At 26.2% G+C, this 14,446-nt stretch overlaps 8 protein-coding genes across 8 annotated transcripts; 2 read left to right on the top strand and 6 right to left on the bottom strand.

Annotated features, from left to right (window-relative positions):
• Positions 1-55: 55 nt before the first annotated feature.
• Positions 56-3,286, top strand: cand_009930 (uncharacterized protein; the record flags this gene model as incomplete). The annotated part of the gene is made up of 1 exon (XM_067211232.1): positions 56-3,286. One exon carries the CDS (start codon positions 56-58, stop codon positions 3,284-3,286), a length of 3,231 nt encoding a protein of 1,076 aa, XP_067069190.1.
• A 61-nt stretch (positions 3,287-3,347) lies between these two features.
• cand_009920 (protein kinase domain-containing protein) lies at positions 3,348-5,246 on the bottom strand (the record flags this gene model as incomplete). The annotated part of the gene is made up of 2 exons (XM_067211231.1): positions 3,348-5,002; positions 5,072-5,246. The coding sequence occupies 2 exons, from the start codon at positions 5,244-5,246 to the stop codon at positions 3,348-3,350; spliced, it is 1,830 nt and encodes a 609-aa protein (XP_067069189.1).
• A 203-nt stretch (positions 5,247-5,449) lies between these two features.
• On the top strand, positions 5,450-6,275 carry cand_009910 (uncharacterized protein; the record flags this gene model as incomplete). The annotated part of the gene is made up of 2 exons (XM_067211230.1): positions 5,450-5,545; positions 5,607-6,275. The coding sequence occupies 2 exons, from the start codon at positions 5,450-5,452 to the stop codon at positions 6,273-6,275; spliced, it is 765 nt and encodes a 254-aa protein (XP_067069188.1).
• Positions 6,276-6,445: 170 nt separating this feature from the next.
• Positions 6,446-7,216, bottom strand: cand_009900 (uncharacterized protein; the record flags this gene model as incomplete). The annotated part of the gene is made up of 2 exons (XM_067211229.1): positions 6,446-6,603; positions 6,817-7,216. The coding sequence occupies 2 exons, from the start codon at positions 7,214-7,216 to the stop codon at positions 6,446-6,448; spliced, it is 558 nt and encodes a 185-aa protein (XP_067069187.1).
• Positions 7,217-7,565: 349 nt separating this feature from the next.
• cand_009890 (RNB-like domain-containing protein) lies at positions 7,566-10,496 on the bottom strand (the record flags this gene model as incomplete). Its single annotated transcript, XM_067211228.1, has 1 exon — positions 7,566-10,496. The coding sequence occupies one exon, from the start codon at positions 10,494-10,496 to the stop codon at positions 7,566-7,568; it is 2,931 nt and encodes a 976-aa protein (XP_067069186.1).
• An 83-nt stretch (positions 10,497-10,579) lies between these two features.
• On the bottom strand, positions 10,580-11,440 carry cand_009880 (uncharacterized protein; the record flags this gene model as incomplete). The annotated part of the gene is made up of 1 exon (XM_067211227.1): positions 10,580-11,440. One exon carries the CDS (start codon positions 11,438-11,440, stop codon positions 10,580-10,582), a length of 861 nt encoding a protein of 286 aa, XP_067069185.1.
• A 219-nt stretch (positions 11,441-11,659) lies between these two features.
• On the bottom strand, positions 11,660-12,445 carry cand_009870 (RNA recognition family protein; the record flags this gene model as incomplete). The annotated part of the gene is made up of 1 exon (XM_067211226.1): positions 11,660-12,445. The coding sequence occupies one exon, from the start codon at positions 12,443-12,445 to the stop codon at positions 11,660-11,662; it is 786 nt and encodes a 261-aa protein (XP_067069184.1).
• A 154-nt stretch (positions 12,446-12,599) lies between these two features.
• Positions 12,600-13,742, bottom strand: cand_009860 (protein kinase domain-containing protein; the record flags this gene model as incomplete). The annotated part of the gene is made up of 1 exon (XM_067211225.1): positions 12,600-13,742. One exon carries the CDS (start codon positions 13,740-13,742, stop codon positions 12,600-12,602), a length of 1,143 nt encoding a protein of 380 aa, XP_067069183.1.
• Positions 13,743-14,446: the final 704 nt, after the last annotated feature.

The raw sequence follows: 14,446 nt of genomic DNA, 5'->3' as shown, positions 1-14,446 counted from the left end.
TTTCCTTATTATTTTACAATATATTTTAAGGTAAAAGATTTCTATTGTGTGTTTAATGGAGAGCATATTTGAAAGATTTCAATTGGGTATTATTGATAGGGATAAAGCTCTAGAATTGTTAGAAAATTATGTTAATAAAGATGATCGCGAAAAATTTTGCATTAATATTATTTCTCATATTATTAAGGAGTATGATTTAAGAGAATTGCAAATACAGAATGTTATGAATTTGTTAGTAATATTTGCTTGTTTATCTAAAAATAAGAAATTGGATCTAATAAATAGATTAACTGAAGAATTACTTTTGGCAGGGACAAACGTTAAGGATGTTAAGGTAAGAATAAATAGTATAATAACCTTTAAAATATTTTTGAAAATAATTAAAGATCTTGATTTAAAATTTGAAATATCTAAGGACTGGCTTTCAAGAGTTCTCATATTAGCAGCTAGTGATAAGTCATCTTTAGTACGAATATGTGCTATTGAATGTCTTAGTTTATTAAACGAATGTAAAGAAGGTTTGTTAGATATTTTATGTAATTCAAAATATCATAATGAACGTATAAAAGCTATGACTAGTTTATCAATTGAAAGCTTATCAGAATCAGAATTGACAGTATATTTATCACGATTACTAGACAAAAGTCCAGATGTAAGGAAATCATTATTTAAAGTATTAAAAAAAAATTGCATTTTATTATATAATATGGTGAATAAAGAAATGAAATGGTCTCATATCTTAATAGTTATACAATTTGGTTTAAATGATAGGGACGAGCAAATAATAAAAGTAGCTATTCGTTTTTTATTAAATTATATTCTGAATAATTATGGAAATAATGGTCAATTAAGACTAGGTTGTGCATTAAAAAATTTTATAGAGGATATGTTTTTCGCTACTACAAATACTAATGATATAACAACTCCTAATGTTGAAGCAACAGCAGAATTAATTTTCCAGCATTTAATAAAGAATTCCAATTATAATATAAGAGAATTTCTAAATGAAATTTTTCATAATAAAATTGTAAATTTTAGAGATTCAAGTAATATATTTTCAAAGATATCACCTGGCCAATTGTTATTGTTACGTATCACTATACAAAATTATATTGATATAATATATGATGAATATTTTTTATGGTTATCTTCCTATAATGAAATAATTCAGGGTATATCATCATATTCAAATAACTCTTTTGTAATAAGACAAATATTATTAATAGCTAACAATATTGATTTAAGCGATCCTGAAATAAGAGGTACTCTCAAAGATATTGCAAAGGAGTGTATTCAACATTGCCCAATTGAAGACTCATGGAATTCACTGGAGACAGAATTAACACCATTGGAATCTCTAGTTCGGATTCCTGAAGGTGGTGAATGGGTTGCATACTTCTTGCATCGTTCTGCATTATGGTCATCTCTCCAATTATTTCATAAATGCCAAGATTCCTTTGAATCTATAGATGATAAAAAATTCATAAATGAAATCCAATGTATAATAAATAATATTATTGAACCTGAATCTAATGATATAATTGTAAGTACATCACATGATTTTGAAAGTCAGTTTGTATTAAATTTTTTATCTTCAAAAACTCTTCTGGAACACTTGAAATTGGAAAGAGGAACTAACAAATCATGTAATGCAGTAAAATATGATGATAACTCTATTTATAATTCAATAAGGGATATATTAGAATTACGCTGGATGCGTGTACTATTTATAATTGAAGGTTCTTTATCCATGGTAGATTCAATGTCTATTTGCGTAATAGATTATTGGTCAAATAATATACTAAAGCCTTGCATATCTTTTTTTTTGGAATTTAATGATAATTCTAGTATTCCCCAGATTTTGTTTGTACGATGCATTGCTTTGATATCTATATTTGAAGAGAGATTAAATTTGGACACAAGTTTAGTTGTTGAAAATCGTTTATCATACTTTATTCAAGGTTTGAAAAATGCATTAGAAGATTTGGAAAATTGCATTAATAAACAGAAAGGACTGGAAGAGGTTATTTTATCAGATTCACTTCTACTAGCTGTGCAATGTGAACTTTATGTATCAGCTATTACTGATATAATAGTTATAAGACAAACAAATAAATATAATGATTTGTCATATGATATTCAGAATGATTTAAATACAATGGAAGCTTTAAAAACTATATGGAGTATAATTAGTGCCGAGAAACTTGCAACTTATCGTCTAACTTCAATATCTCTAAGAGGTTTTTGTAAGTTGTTATTATGTTTTCAATTGAATAATTCATATCAATTTATGATGGTTAAAAATGCTTTAAATTCATTAATTTATTTTGTCTATTGTAATAATGTTTGTAATGAATTTGAAGTGCTAATTAAACCACAACATGTAATCAATAAGATTTTTTATAAAGAGTATAAAAGTGTAAGGAATAATTGTGAAGTATGTAGGATAGATAATGTTCATAAAAAAGGAATATGCTTTTTAATTCAAGATATTATTGAGCTAATTAAAGGAAATAATTATGAAGGAATTAAAGATAATTGTTCAATGTATACATCTTCTGGTGATAAACAAATGATTTTATATTTCATATCATTATTTATTACTATTAGTACTAATCATTTAAAATGCTTGACAATTGCATTATTTGATACATTCAATTATGCCATATCAAATATTTCCAAGAATACTTGTTTTAAATCTTATAATGAGGAAAATATTAATAAGTTAATAGTATTTGGAATTATTCAAATTAGTCAAGCATTTAGATTTCATCTATCAAATAATAAAGAAATGAAGATTGATACCCAGGAATTTAATCCACAATTCTATGGAATAATATGTTTAATGCTTTCAGCTGTACAGTATCCAAAATATTGTAAAAAAATAAGTATCGATAAGCAAATACTTGAATTATTGCAATACATGTTATCAATTACTCTACCTGAGTACAGTGGTAAAGAGTTAAATAATGATTCTTTTAGTGTTTCATCTGAGCTCAGTATATATATGCAAGTAATTTATTCATTGTTGAAGAATGAAATTGTCAAAATTATTAATGATAAAATTAAACAGAAATTATTAGATGAAATTCAATCCATTAAAGAAAAATATACACTTATAGATATAGAATATGAAATTAATTCAGATATTATAAAAGATAATCTAACAAAAGCAAAGTTGGAGGAATTAATAAACTTTGTTAAATATTCATCTACATACAAGAGAAATACAGGAGAAATAGTAAATAAAAGAATTAATAACGAAAATATCAGTTCAAATTTATAAATAAAGGGATTAATTAAAAAATAAAAATAATTCTAAAATTTTAAACAAATTATAAAGTATATTAATTTGAAAAAAATAAATGATTTAGTGCTTGAGGTGCTTTAATTCTCTTATTAGGATCAAGAATTGTGCACTTTTCTATAAGATCAGCTAGTTGCTTGAGCTTTAAATTCTGGAAATCTAGTGAATTAGTTTCTTTATAAGGGTGGGATTCACAATAAGCCTTCAATAAGTTATTATATATATTCTGTTTTGGTGCAAATTGCTGAATAATTTTTAACATTCCATCCGATAAATTTATCCACTTAAATTGGTTATAACAATTAGAAAAATGCCTTGAAGTAAATATACCCTGTTTCAACATCTTAACTGGAAATTTCCCTTTATATTCCATTATTATACGTAACATATCATTATTAGTCTTGCCATAAAATAGCGTATTACCAGTAAAACATTCATATAAAGTACATCCAATACTCCAAATATCTATTGGTTGACTATATGAATATCCAAGAATAATTTCTGGAGCTCTATAAAATCTACTAACTAAATAGCAAGCAGGTTCATTTCCTATAACTTCTAATGCGCTTCCAAAGTCACTTATTTTTAGTATATTGGTATTTTTATCAATCAAAATATTATCAGGTTTTAAGTCACCATGAATATAATTCTTCTCATGTATACAATTGACTCCAGTAAACATTTGTTTAGCGTATAACTGTAACAAATTAATATTTATTTTACAACCAGATTCAATATAATTTCTAAGTGAACAATTTAACCATTCCAAAATTATACAATAATGATTTCTATAAATAAAACTTGCCTTCGTTTGGACTATATTAGGTGAATTAATAAATAAAGTTAAAATGGAATGTTCTTTTTCTCCTATTCTTTTCATCATATTATTAGAACGAATAATTTTTATTGCTACCTCTTCATTATTTATAATATCAAGGCATCTTACTACATTACTAAATACCCCCCTACCAGTGCTATTACTTATAACTTTATATTTATCATTAATCATTTCACCAATGAAGCTAATATAATATCCCTCTTCATCATCACATTCTAATAAATTTACTCTTATTCCTTCATTATTTAATGACGATTTATTAATGTATATCGGTGACTTTGTAGAAAATATATCATCATCATCTTTTATTTCCAAATTCTCCGTTATTTCCTTATTATTTTCAAATTTGTAATCTTCCATCTTCCTTTGTTGGACAATAAAATTCTGAAGTTTTTTCTTTTCCATTGTTAAGTTTTTTTGCAATTCTTCATATAAGGCGAATTTTTCATCTCTATATTTGCTATCTAATACTAAACAATTCATTAAATTTGGATGTGACTCAGCATTAATATGCATTCCTTTGTCATAACCTTTTTTATCAAATTTATCATTAGATTCCTTTTCACTTAATTGTTCCTTTCTATCACTTATTCCAGATAAATTATTTATGTCTTTAGGTGGAAAGTGCAATTTCTTCTCTTTTAACTGTTCCAAAAGTCTTTTCCTTCTTATTCTCCGGATTTCTACGAGATCATCCTCACCAGAAAATAGACTTACTGGGGAATATTCAACAGTGGGTTCTTCTGATTCTTCAGGTATATCTATTGTTTTATCTATAAGGTCTTTATTTACATTACATATATTATCGTAACTATCATCTAAAGAAATAGTACTGTATATTTCACCTTCTTCGATATCTAAAAAACAGTAAAATAAAGTCTTACATGTGTTATAATTGCAATTAGTTAAAAGATCTATAAACATACCTTGAATTATAGGAGATATAGAACGGCTCAAAGATCTTTTCTTTTTATGTTTAAACCTATCATTAATATGTAATATATAGTTAGAATTCTCATCACTTGTAAAGAATTTATGTCCAGAATTTATTGTAACCTCACCATTTACTATGGTTTTGTTCTTAGGATGTATACTTTCCATTATTTATTATTACAAAGAAGAAATATTCCAAAAATATTAAGATAAAATGGCGGTAAACAAAGAAGCGCCCATTTATTATTTCGATACCCGTGTAATAAGTAATATAAATACTAGTGTGAAAAAGGTTATTCGACATTAATCAAAAATAAATGATATCTATAAGATACATAAGGAAAAAGTTCATATATATGCATATTTGAATGATGGATAGGACTTTTGACTTTTTTGAATTATGTGGAATACCTTATATGAATAACAATAATGAGGTTTCACCTTTTATAGTAAAATCCAATCAAATTGTGAGTTATAAGTTACAACACCTCTTATATTTTCTTATTGTTATTTTAATCCCCTATTCAGTGTTATAAAATTCAGGATATAATTGTGCAGTTAGAAAAAACTAAAATAAAGGATATAGCAAGTCTAGTTACTAGTAAAGATTCAAATTTAGATTTATCTTCTTCTATAACTAATAAGGTACAAGAGTGTCAGAATGATATAGTTAATTTAGAGAAATTCATAAAATCAGATATATTAGATAAGGATGAACTTAAGGCATTGGAGGCAAATAGAAGGATGATAGTGTCATGCATATATACACTACTAGGAGAATTAACATCTAAAGTACAGGCAATGATGACAAGAAAGTTAGAGTATCAATATCAAAAGAATAAGAGATTTGTGGCTAATAATAAATACTTAAATAGTACTTTATATTCATCGTTAAATAATAAAGCTAATAATGAACAAGATTCATACGACATAAATTCGGATGACTTAACTCCTGAAATGCAAAAAATATCCCAGAATTTATTAGCTCACTTTACATCAGATTTAGATATATTAAGAACATCACAAAATCAACTACATGAAATTTCAAATTTAATGAGCTTTTTTTCAACAAAGATACAGGAACAATCAGAAGTTTGTTCATCAATACTTGTTAATGCAAGAGATACAATAGAATCAATGGATAATTCTAAAGATCACTTGGATAAATTAGAAAAATACAATAAGTCGAGAAGGTAAGATATTGATATCTTTTTATTCTAAAATGTAATTTCATTTGTGATGTAAATTCAATGTGAGATAAATACAGATATCAATTTTACATAATGACTTTCCAATTCTTAGCAGCAGTTATTCTACTCCTCTATGATTATTTTCGTAGTAATAAATATCCATAGATATCTCCTAATTTATACCGGGTACAATGTCTCGGCAGCACTTTCAACTGATTCCTTTATTTGTTTGGAAACATTCGCAATACCTTTGCTAACTTGATTGGATAAATCAGAGTTCACTAATTCCTTAATGCCAACTTGAATTTTATTTGATGTATTATAAACAGCTGGTGCTAAAAAACAGTAAAAGAAATCAATAAAATTAAGTGTTTTAAATATTCAAGCAAGCACTCCAATATATCCGTTCATTATGATTTACATTATAAAATGATGGTATTAGTTAGTTAAAATTGTTGTTTTCTCCCAAAACTTTAGAATTATTTTATTTGTTATATATATGTCATTTGAAGTTACATTCAACTATATACCCTAAAAATTAAACTTACCTGCAGTATCATTTACAAAGTTTGATATTTGTTCAGATGTTCCATATTGTTGATCTACATTATGAAAATATGATATTATATTATTCCATAATGTTGGTTTTTCATCAACAAGTCGACAATATATTCTACACCCTTCATTGTATATTAGCTGAGATTGTTGGATAGCTTTTACTGCAAAGTCTGGTGCTGCAAATACCACAACGAAATTGGTTTCTTTTTGAATAGACGGTGCATTTGCAATATATATTACTGGACCAATCCATGACATAAAATTTCGGCACTCTTCAATATTTGTACCAGTTGGAAAATTACATGCTATAATACTACTTTCTGTGTCATATTCATCAGGTGCATATACTTCGTGTAATTCTCGTGGTATAAATGCAGGATTTATTGCCATTTTTTTCTTAGTGTTCTTTTATGACTCTTTATAATTGTTTAAGGAATCTGTATCTATTTATTACATTCTGCTGTCTAAATTTTTGCATGACTTCACCGCCTGGCGTTTCCCGTCTCGGTACTTCTTAATAAGCGGGTGAAAGCTGCAATGTCCCCTAGAGCTTTTGACAAATAGATAAGTAAATGAGTTAACTTAAAGTAAAGGATTATTGAATCTGTTAATATATATAATAATTTCGTGGGTATAATGGGTTTTCTGTACTTCTATAGGTGTATATATGTGAGTACACTTAACTCAATAGATCCCAATATTCTAGATTTGGAATAAGCTGTAATTTAATATCAATTTATTAGTTATATATTGATATTTGTTTATAATAAGCATATTCCAAAGGATGTATTGGTATAAGTACATATTTTGTAGGGATAGAATTAATAGGAACAATATATACTGGCAAGAAGGTCCATATATTTACAATTTGAATTAATGTTCTCTTATCAGTGTTACACTTTGGTAGATGATAGAATTTATTCCTGCTAGATATACTTTGTATAAGGTCAAAGTATTGTTGAATAGCTGATTTATATTTACAAGTAGAAGAATTCATATCAGTAATAAGTTTATCAACCATTTCATCAGAATATTTCCATGTAACCTCAAATTGATTACTTAATTTATGATATTTGTAACTAAGAGGTAAATTAATACTATTATTATTTGAAAACTTAAAACTATTAAAATATTTAGAATCACTATCTGTTACCATGCAGAGATTATGTTGTTCTGTTGGGGACATTAATACTACCTTTATATATCCAAAGTTCTTTGTACAAATAACACAGGACATATTTGGATAATCCATACGTTGCTTTTTCAAAATATAAGAAAATAACATTTTCTCGGCCTCTCTCTGTAAATCTTTACTAGCTTTCGATTTTTTATTAGCATTATTACAAATCTCAGAAATATCATCTTGAGTAAATAAGACTTCAAATTCATCTTTAATTTTACTATCTTTTGATTTACCTTTTTTTGTACTATTTGAATTAGATGACAAATTATCTTTATCTAACTTATTTTGGCTATTATGCATTGAATAATAAATTAGTTGGTGTACTATGATATCTGCAACACGGCGAATAGGAGATGTAAAGTGAGTATAGAATGGTACATTCAAGGCATAATGGTGAGCTTCATCTAATGTACTATTTGAAGAAAGGTCCAGTGAAATATATTTAGCTCTCTTAAATATGTCTCTAAGTAATTCTGAAATTGCATTATAAATAACATATCCATACACTTTCTCAACCTTACAAAGTCCTTCAAATAATGCTTTTCTATCATTTGAATCCCCAAAAATATTATCCATACCATTTCCTCTTAAATATTTAATTAATTTACTTAATTTACTTTTCTCAATTTCAGCATGGCAACGAAGAACTACTTTTGAGTCCAAATTATTAATAAGATATTCAGCAGTTAATTGATTAGCTTTTATCATAAGCTCTTCAATAATAGAATGAGAAATTGAATATTTATTTTCTACTGACATATGCTTAAGTTTACTCGAATCTAAAGATTTTTGGATATTCTTTACATCGTGAACTAATAAATGAACATGAAATTCAGTAGTTTTATATTCTTGTAATTCTCCATAATCATTATCATTAAAAGTAATACTTTTACATTCTATATCTTGATCATCATCTTCTTTTTTATTATCATTTGTAATATAGTAATTTATTCTCATCTGACTAAATTTAATTGCCATATTATTTCTTCTGTTATTTCTTAATATATTAGTTAACTTCTGTAAATTAAAAATATCTAATAATAGCTTTTTCCAATATCTCTGAGGTAAATTCACATCTTTTAGTATATTATTTATACTAGCATCATTTCGAATAATTGAAAATAAATTATTCATATCACGTTTTGAAAATTTAGATTTAAGATAATAAATTCGCAACAAAATTTCATCTACTTGCTCATAAGAAAATTTACATAGTGAACATATAGTACCATGATAGTATTTTACATCTTCTAATAAATTTCCTAATTTATCCAATTTAAAAATTATAGAAAGTGTACGACGATTAACAGAAGGTAATAGAGAGCATAAATTACTAGATAAGAAACCAGGTAACATTGGAAAATTTATATGTGGTAAATAAATACTTGTGCAATATTTTTTAACTATATTAATTAGATCATTCTTGTCTTTTAAATAATATAATACATCTGCTATGTGAACTCCTAATTCATAAATTTGTTCTGATTCATTCCATTCTATATGAATTGCATCATCTAAATCACGTGCAGTACTTGGATCTATTGTAAATACTCGATATTTATTAGGATCAAAGTATTTCCTGTATTTATCATATTCAGGATTTACATCTTTAATTTCATCATCACAAGTATCACTGCTATTTAAATGATCACTAACATTATAATCATCCATTAAAAAATTCATTTGAGTTCCAATGTTCTCAATAGAACCATATATACCTTTTAATATTCCCTTTATATATCTTGAAGTTGATGTTCCTTGTAATATATTACAAGTATATAAAATATTTAATGGTATTGGAATTTTCTTAGTATTATTCATATTAGAAGTAAATGGTGCCAATAACTTTTTAATTGCACTACTTCTTAAATGAATCTTTATTAAAGGATATACTTTTAATAATGGTACAAATACTACTTGCCTTGTTGTATAGGTAATACATGACTTCGTCTCAATTAAGTCTTGACGATATTTCCTCTTATTATTGCTATTTAATGAATTTCTTATTAATATTTCAGTTCTATTTAAAAGTTTATTATTTCGCAATTTTTTCTCATTAAAATTCTTATATAAATATGATATTGGACGTAAATAGCCGATTATATATCTTTTATTATCCTCCCTATATATCTTGTATACTTTTCCTTCATATAGTAAAGTCTTAGATTTCAAATATTTATGAACTTTTCCCTTAATATCTAAAATTTGAGTTTCATTTGATTTAATTATTTGTTTATATCTTTTAGTAAATGGACCAATTATTTCAACACTCACTTTATCATTATCAATAGCCCCATTCAAATTTCTCCATCCACTTATATATACATCATATGGTTCAACAATATTATTGAATTCACTACTAACTGTTAACAACCCTTCATAAGGATTTATCATCTTTATTATACCTATTACAAAAATCTTGCTATTATCCTTAATATGAATATCTTTAGCCTTATTATCTTCATTTTCAGTTGAACGATTATCCATGGTCAATTATTACTTCAGTTTACAAAATTCTCCAATTATTAAAATGAGTATAATATTAAAAACCTAATAGCGGGATAATATTCCTATGACTTAGGAGATATCATTTTCTTTAAATAATATACTTGTAAAATAGTCGCAATTAATAATGTAATAAGTTGGGTAATTGAGAAATATACTAATTTAGTACTTGTATTAATAATTGTAGCTAAATGATTCTTTGTTTTAGTCCATAAATATTGGGTTTCTGTAATGACATTATTTAAGACATTGTCTACAGTACTAATAGTAGTTGAAAAGTAGTTAAATTCTCTTTTATTAAGAATATTCTTATTTACAATATCTTTAGCAACTAATAAAGTAATTTGTTTATTATGATGCCATTTAGAATTAGAAAATATGACTGTATAGGTACCTGGAATACGATGATGTTTAATAGCTCGTTGAGCTTCTAGAGAATATATCTGATTACTATATACACCATCACACCCTATCTTATTAAATATTTTCTTAGAATCTGGATTAGTAATTATTACATGTATGTCAGATTCACTATTATCAGAACAAAAGTAACCAATTAAGATATTATTAGTATTATTGGGAGAAATGTCATAATAAAAATATTCATCAGCTTTTGAATTTAAATTAAAAGTAAGATGTGTAGTTATAGTAAAATTTTTACTCTGTTGAGTCCATTCTAATAAGAAATTACCTTGTTTATAATTAGAATGATTAAACTCACTAACCATAATATCACTATAATCAATAACTTCAATATCAGAAGGAATTCCAGTTGGTCCAAAATCTCCAAATTCTACTTTTTTAATTTCATCTTTATTTTGTACATAATTTGATGTATCTAATAAAGTATCACTTGCTAAAATATAAGACAATCTTCCATTATAAAGTAAAATTTGAAATAAAATAAAATTCTTTAAGTTAATCATTTGTTATTTTAAAATGAAATTAAGGTACATATAAAGTGACTAAGAGGTCGAATTACTAGTAATCAGGGTTAATAACCAAGATGTGAGGGTAATATATTGATGAGATCCTTGTTACCGCATAGGGATAAAATTTAATACTTGTAAATCTATATTGTTACAAGACTATAATCACTTTAATAATGAGTAGATATTATAGGTATTTTATTATTCTAAATCTAATCAATCTTTCCTACTAGGTAAAGTTGAGACTTTAAAGTCTGTCTTTCCATCATATAGAAAGGCTTCAATTTGTCTACCATCAAAAAAACGATTATTTAAATAACTAACAGCTAACTCTGCATCTTCTGATTTTTTAAATTTAACACAGACAATACCATGTGGATGTCTTGGAATAGATGTTACATTAATAACTGTACCAAATTTACTAACTTCTTCATATATTTCATCCTCAAGTTCTTTATAAAATAAATCATCCTCATTAAATTTTTCTGCATCTTGTTTAGAATACATATGACGTAGTACAACAATTCTAGTATTTAAAGATTTTCCTTGGGATATACCAATGACTTCTTCATTACTCCAAGACATTAAGCGTTGTTCCTCTAATTTTGCAGCTATCAGCTGCTTTTTATGTATATCTAGTAAATTCTTATCTTCTAGTTTATTATATTGAGAATGATTAACATTAAAGATTGCTTTTTGTATTTTAACTGGATATCCAGATCTAATTTCTGTTTGGTCTAGATATTTTAGTGCTAACTCTACACTTTCCTGGAATTTATAAGAAATCAAAGCATCACCCTTTAATTCATTTGTTTCCTTATCTTTATATAACTTTATTTTGGGTTCTAAAGTAGTAGGATCAATCTTTATTATTCCACAGCGAGTAAAAAAGTTCCTTACTTCTTCTATTGTTATATCTCTTGGTAATCCAGTTATATATATAGAAGTATTTTTAATCAATTTTTCTGTATTTTTACTATATTCTTTTTTTGACTTCTTCATTCAGAAATGATTTTATAAAATGAAATTGAAAATTTCTCAAACTTCTATTGAGGGAAAAAGTGGACTCGCCGGGAATTGAACCCGGGACCTTGTGCATGCAAAGCACACGTAGCTACCACTGCACCACGAGCCCTCTCCGGGGGTGAGGAGGGAGTTATATATTAAGATGAGGTTTTCGTAATTTTAACCATTGTAAAAATTCAAACCTGTTTGCCGTACCTTGACGCAGCCAATCTGAACATTGTAATTGTTGTGCAGTAGCTCTATTTTTAGGATCTATTTCTAAACAATTTCTAAGAAAAGAATTAAAATCTTCATTATTTTGATAAGAAGATTTTAATGATATATTAAAAGAAATTTGATCCACTAAATTTCCTACTTTTTTAGAATCTGAATCATTACATAACATATAAACCATATCAAAAAGACTATAACTTTTAAATGGATGAGATCCAGCAGCCATTTCATATATACATATACCTAAACTCCATATATCACTAGAAAATGAGTATGTCTTCCCTTGTAATCTTTCAGGGCTCATATATATTTGAGTTCCAACAAAAGTTGATAAATTCTTACCATCATGCTTAGTTGTATTTTCATTTATAAATTTTGAAATACCAAAATCACTAATTTTTACAGCACCATCTTTATTTATTAGAATATTGTTTAATTTTACATCACGATGAATTCTATCATTTCTATGTAAATATGCTAGACCATCTACTATTTGAATAACTATGAATTTTAAATATTTCTCCTCTATTCCATAAGATTCTTCAGTTTCTGATTGTTTAGGATTTTTATATAGTATATCATATAAACTACCATATTCCATATATTCCATAATTAAACAAACTATTTTTTTGAAAGGTTTCATATAAGCACCTAAAAATTGAACTAGAAGTGGACAATAACTTGTAAGTCTCCAAGCATTAATTTCTTCTGATAACTGAGTTTGATGTACTTCATCTCCTACATAAATATCTTTTATAGCAACTTTTTGTTTTGATAGTTTATGGATTGCATTATAAACCACTGAACTTCTACCATGACCTAAAGGTGTTGGTAAAATTTCAAAATCTTTTGAGCTTATCTGAATATCACCTAATCCATGGCGAGATTCCATTCCAATAGTTCCCTCATGTGTTATCTGTAATCCTGTACTCTTGTGTAGTAGGCATGTCCCATCAGAAGATACTGACCAATCAGTATGAAATAAACTTCCTGCACTTTCTTCACTACAACTGCCATTTTGATCTTCATTTTCTAATAGTTCTAATCTCAGTCCACTCATAAATTATGGTTCAAATCATCTGTTCTTGAGTTAATTTTATAGTATCTTTGTTTTAGTGCGGCTGCGCCAGTATGTGCCACATTAAAAAAAAGTTACATGTACTTTAGTATATATTAATATTAAACTATAAATTTTTTTTTTATTATTCTTATTATAATAAATATTAATTATACACTTTGATATTTATATAATTATACCTCTTTCAGAATAAATAATGTATTTATCTTCTTTTAAATACCCCAACTAGTTGTAACCTCAATAATATATACCACTTATATAAATTACTATTATTATTAAAATTTATTAAATAAAATTTTATAAATAAAGAAGTTAAAATCTCTATTAATAAATTATTTAAACATGCACTGTGGCGCCATATTTAAACCGCTTAATATAGTACCTTTAAACTAGTTTAGGAAAATTTATATATTATTAAACACTTTTATATATTGAAATATAATCATTCCTAGATATTAGAATGTATTAATTATGGTAATATGATTTTTTATTATTCTAAGATTTAAATTAGTGATGAAATTGTTTTCCCAATTTCTCATAAATTTTTTTTTAGAGATAATTTCCGCCATGTTTGACCTCTTGGATAAGTACCACGATAATAAAAAGAACAAAGGCCTACCAAAAGGTCAGGACGCACACCTACCCCATTAAGAATGACATTTTAATTACTAGGAATTTAATTATAA

The sequence above is a fragment of the Cryptosporidium andersoni genome (assembly GCF_001865355.1).
Source record: "Cryptosporidium andersoni isolate 30847 chromosome Unknown contig_41, whole genome shotgun sequence".
NCBI lineage: Eukaryota > Apicomplexa > Conoidasida > Eucoccidiorida > Cryptosporidiidae > Cryptosporidium > Cryptosporidium andersoni.
The sequence above is the reverse complement of the archived record's forward strand: the minus strand, read 5'-3'. Positions and strand labels throughout refer to the sequence as shown.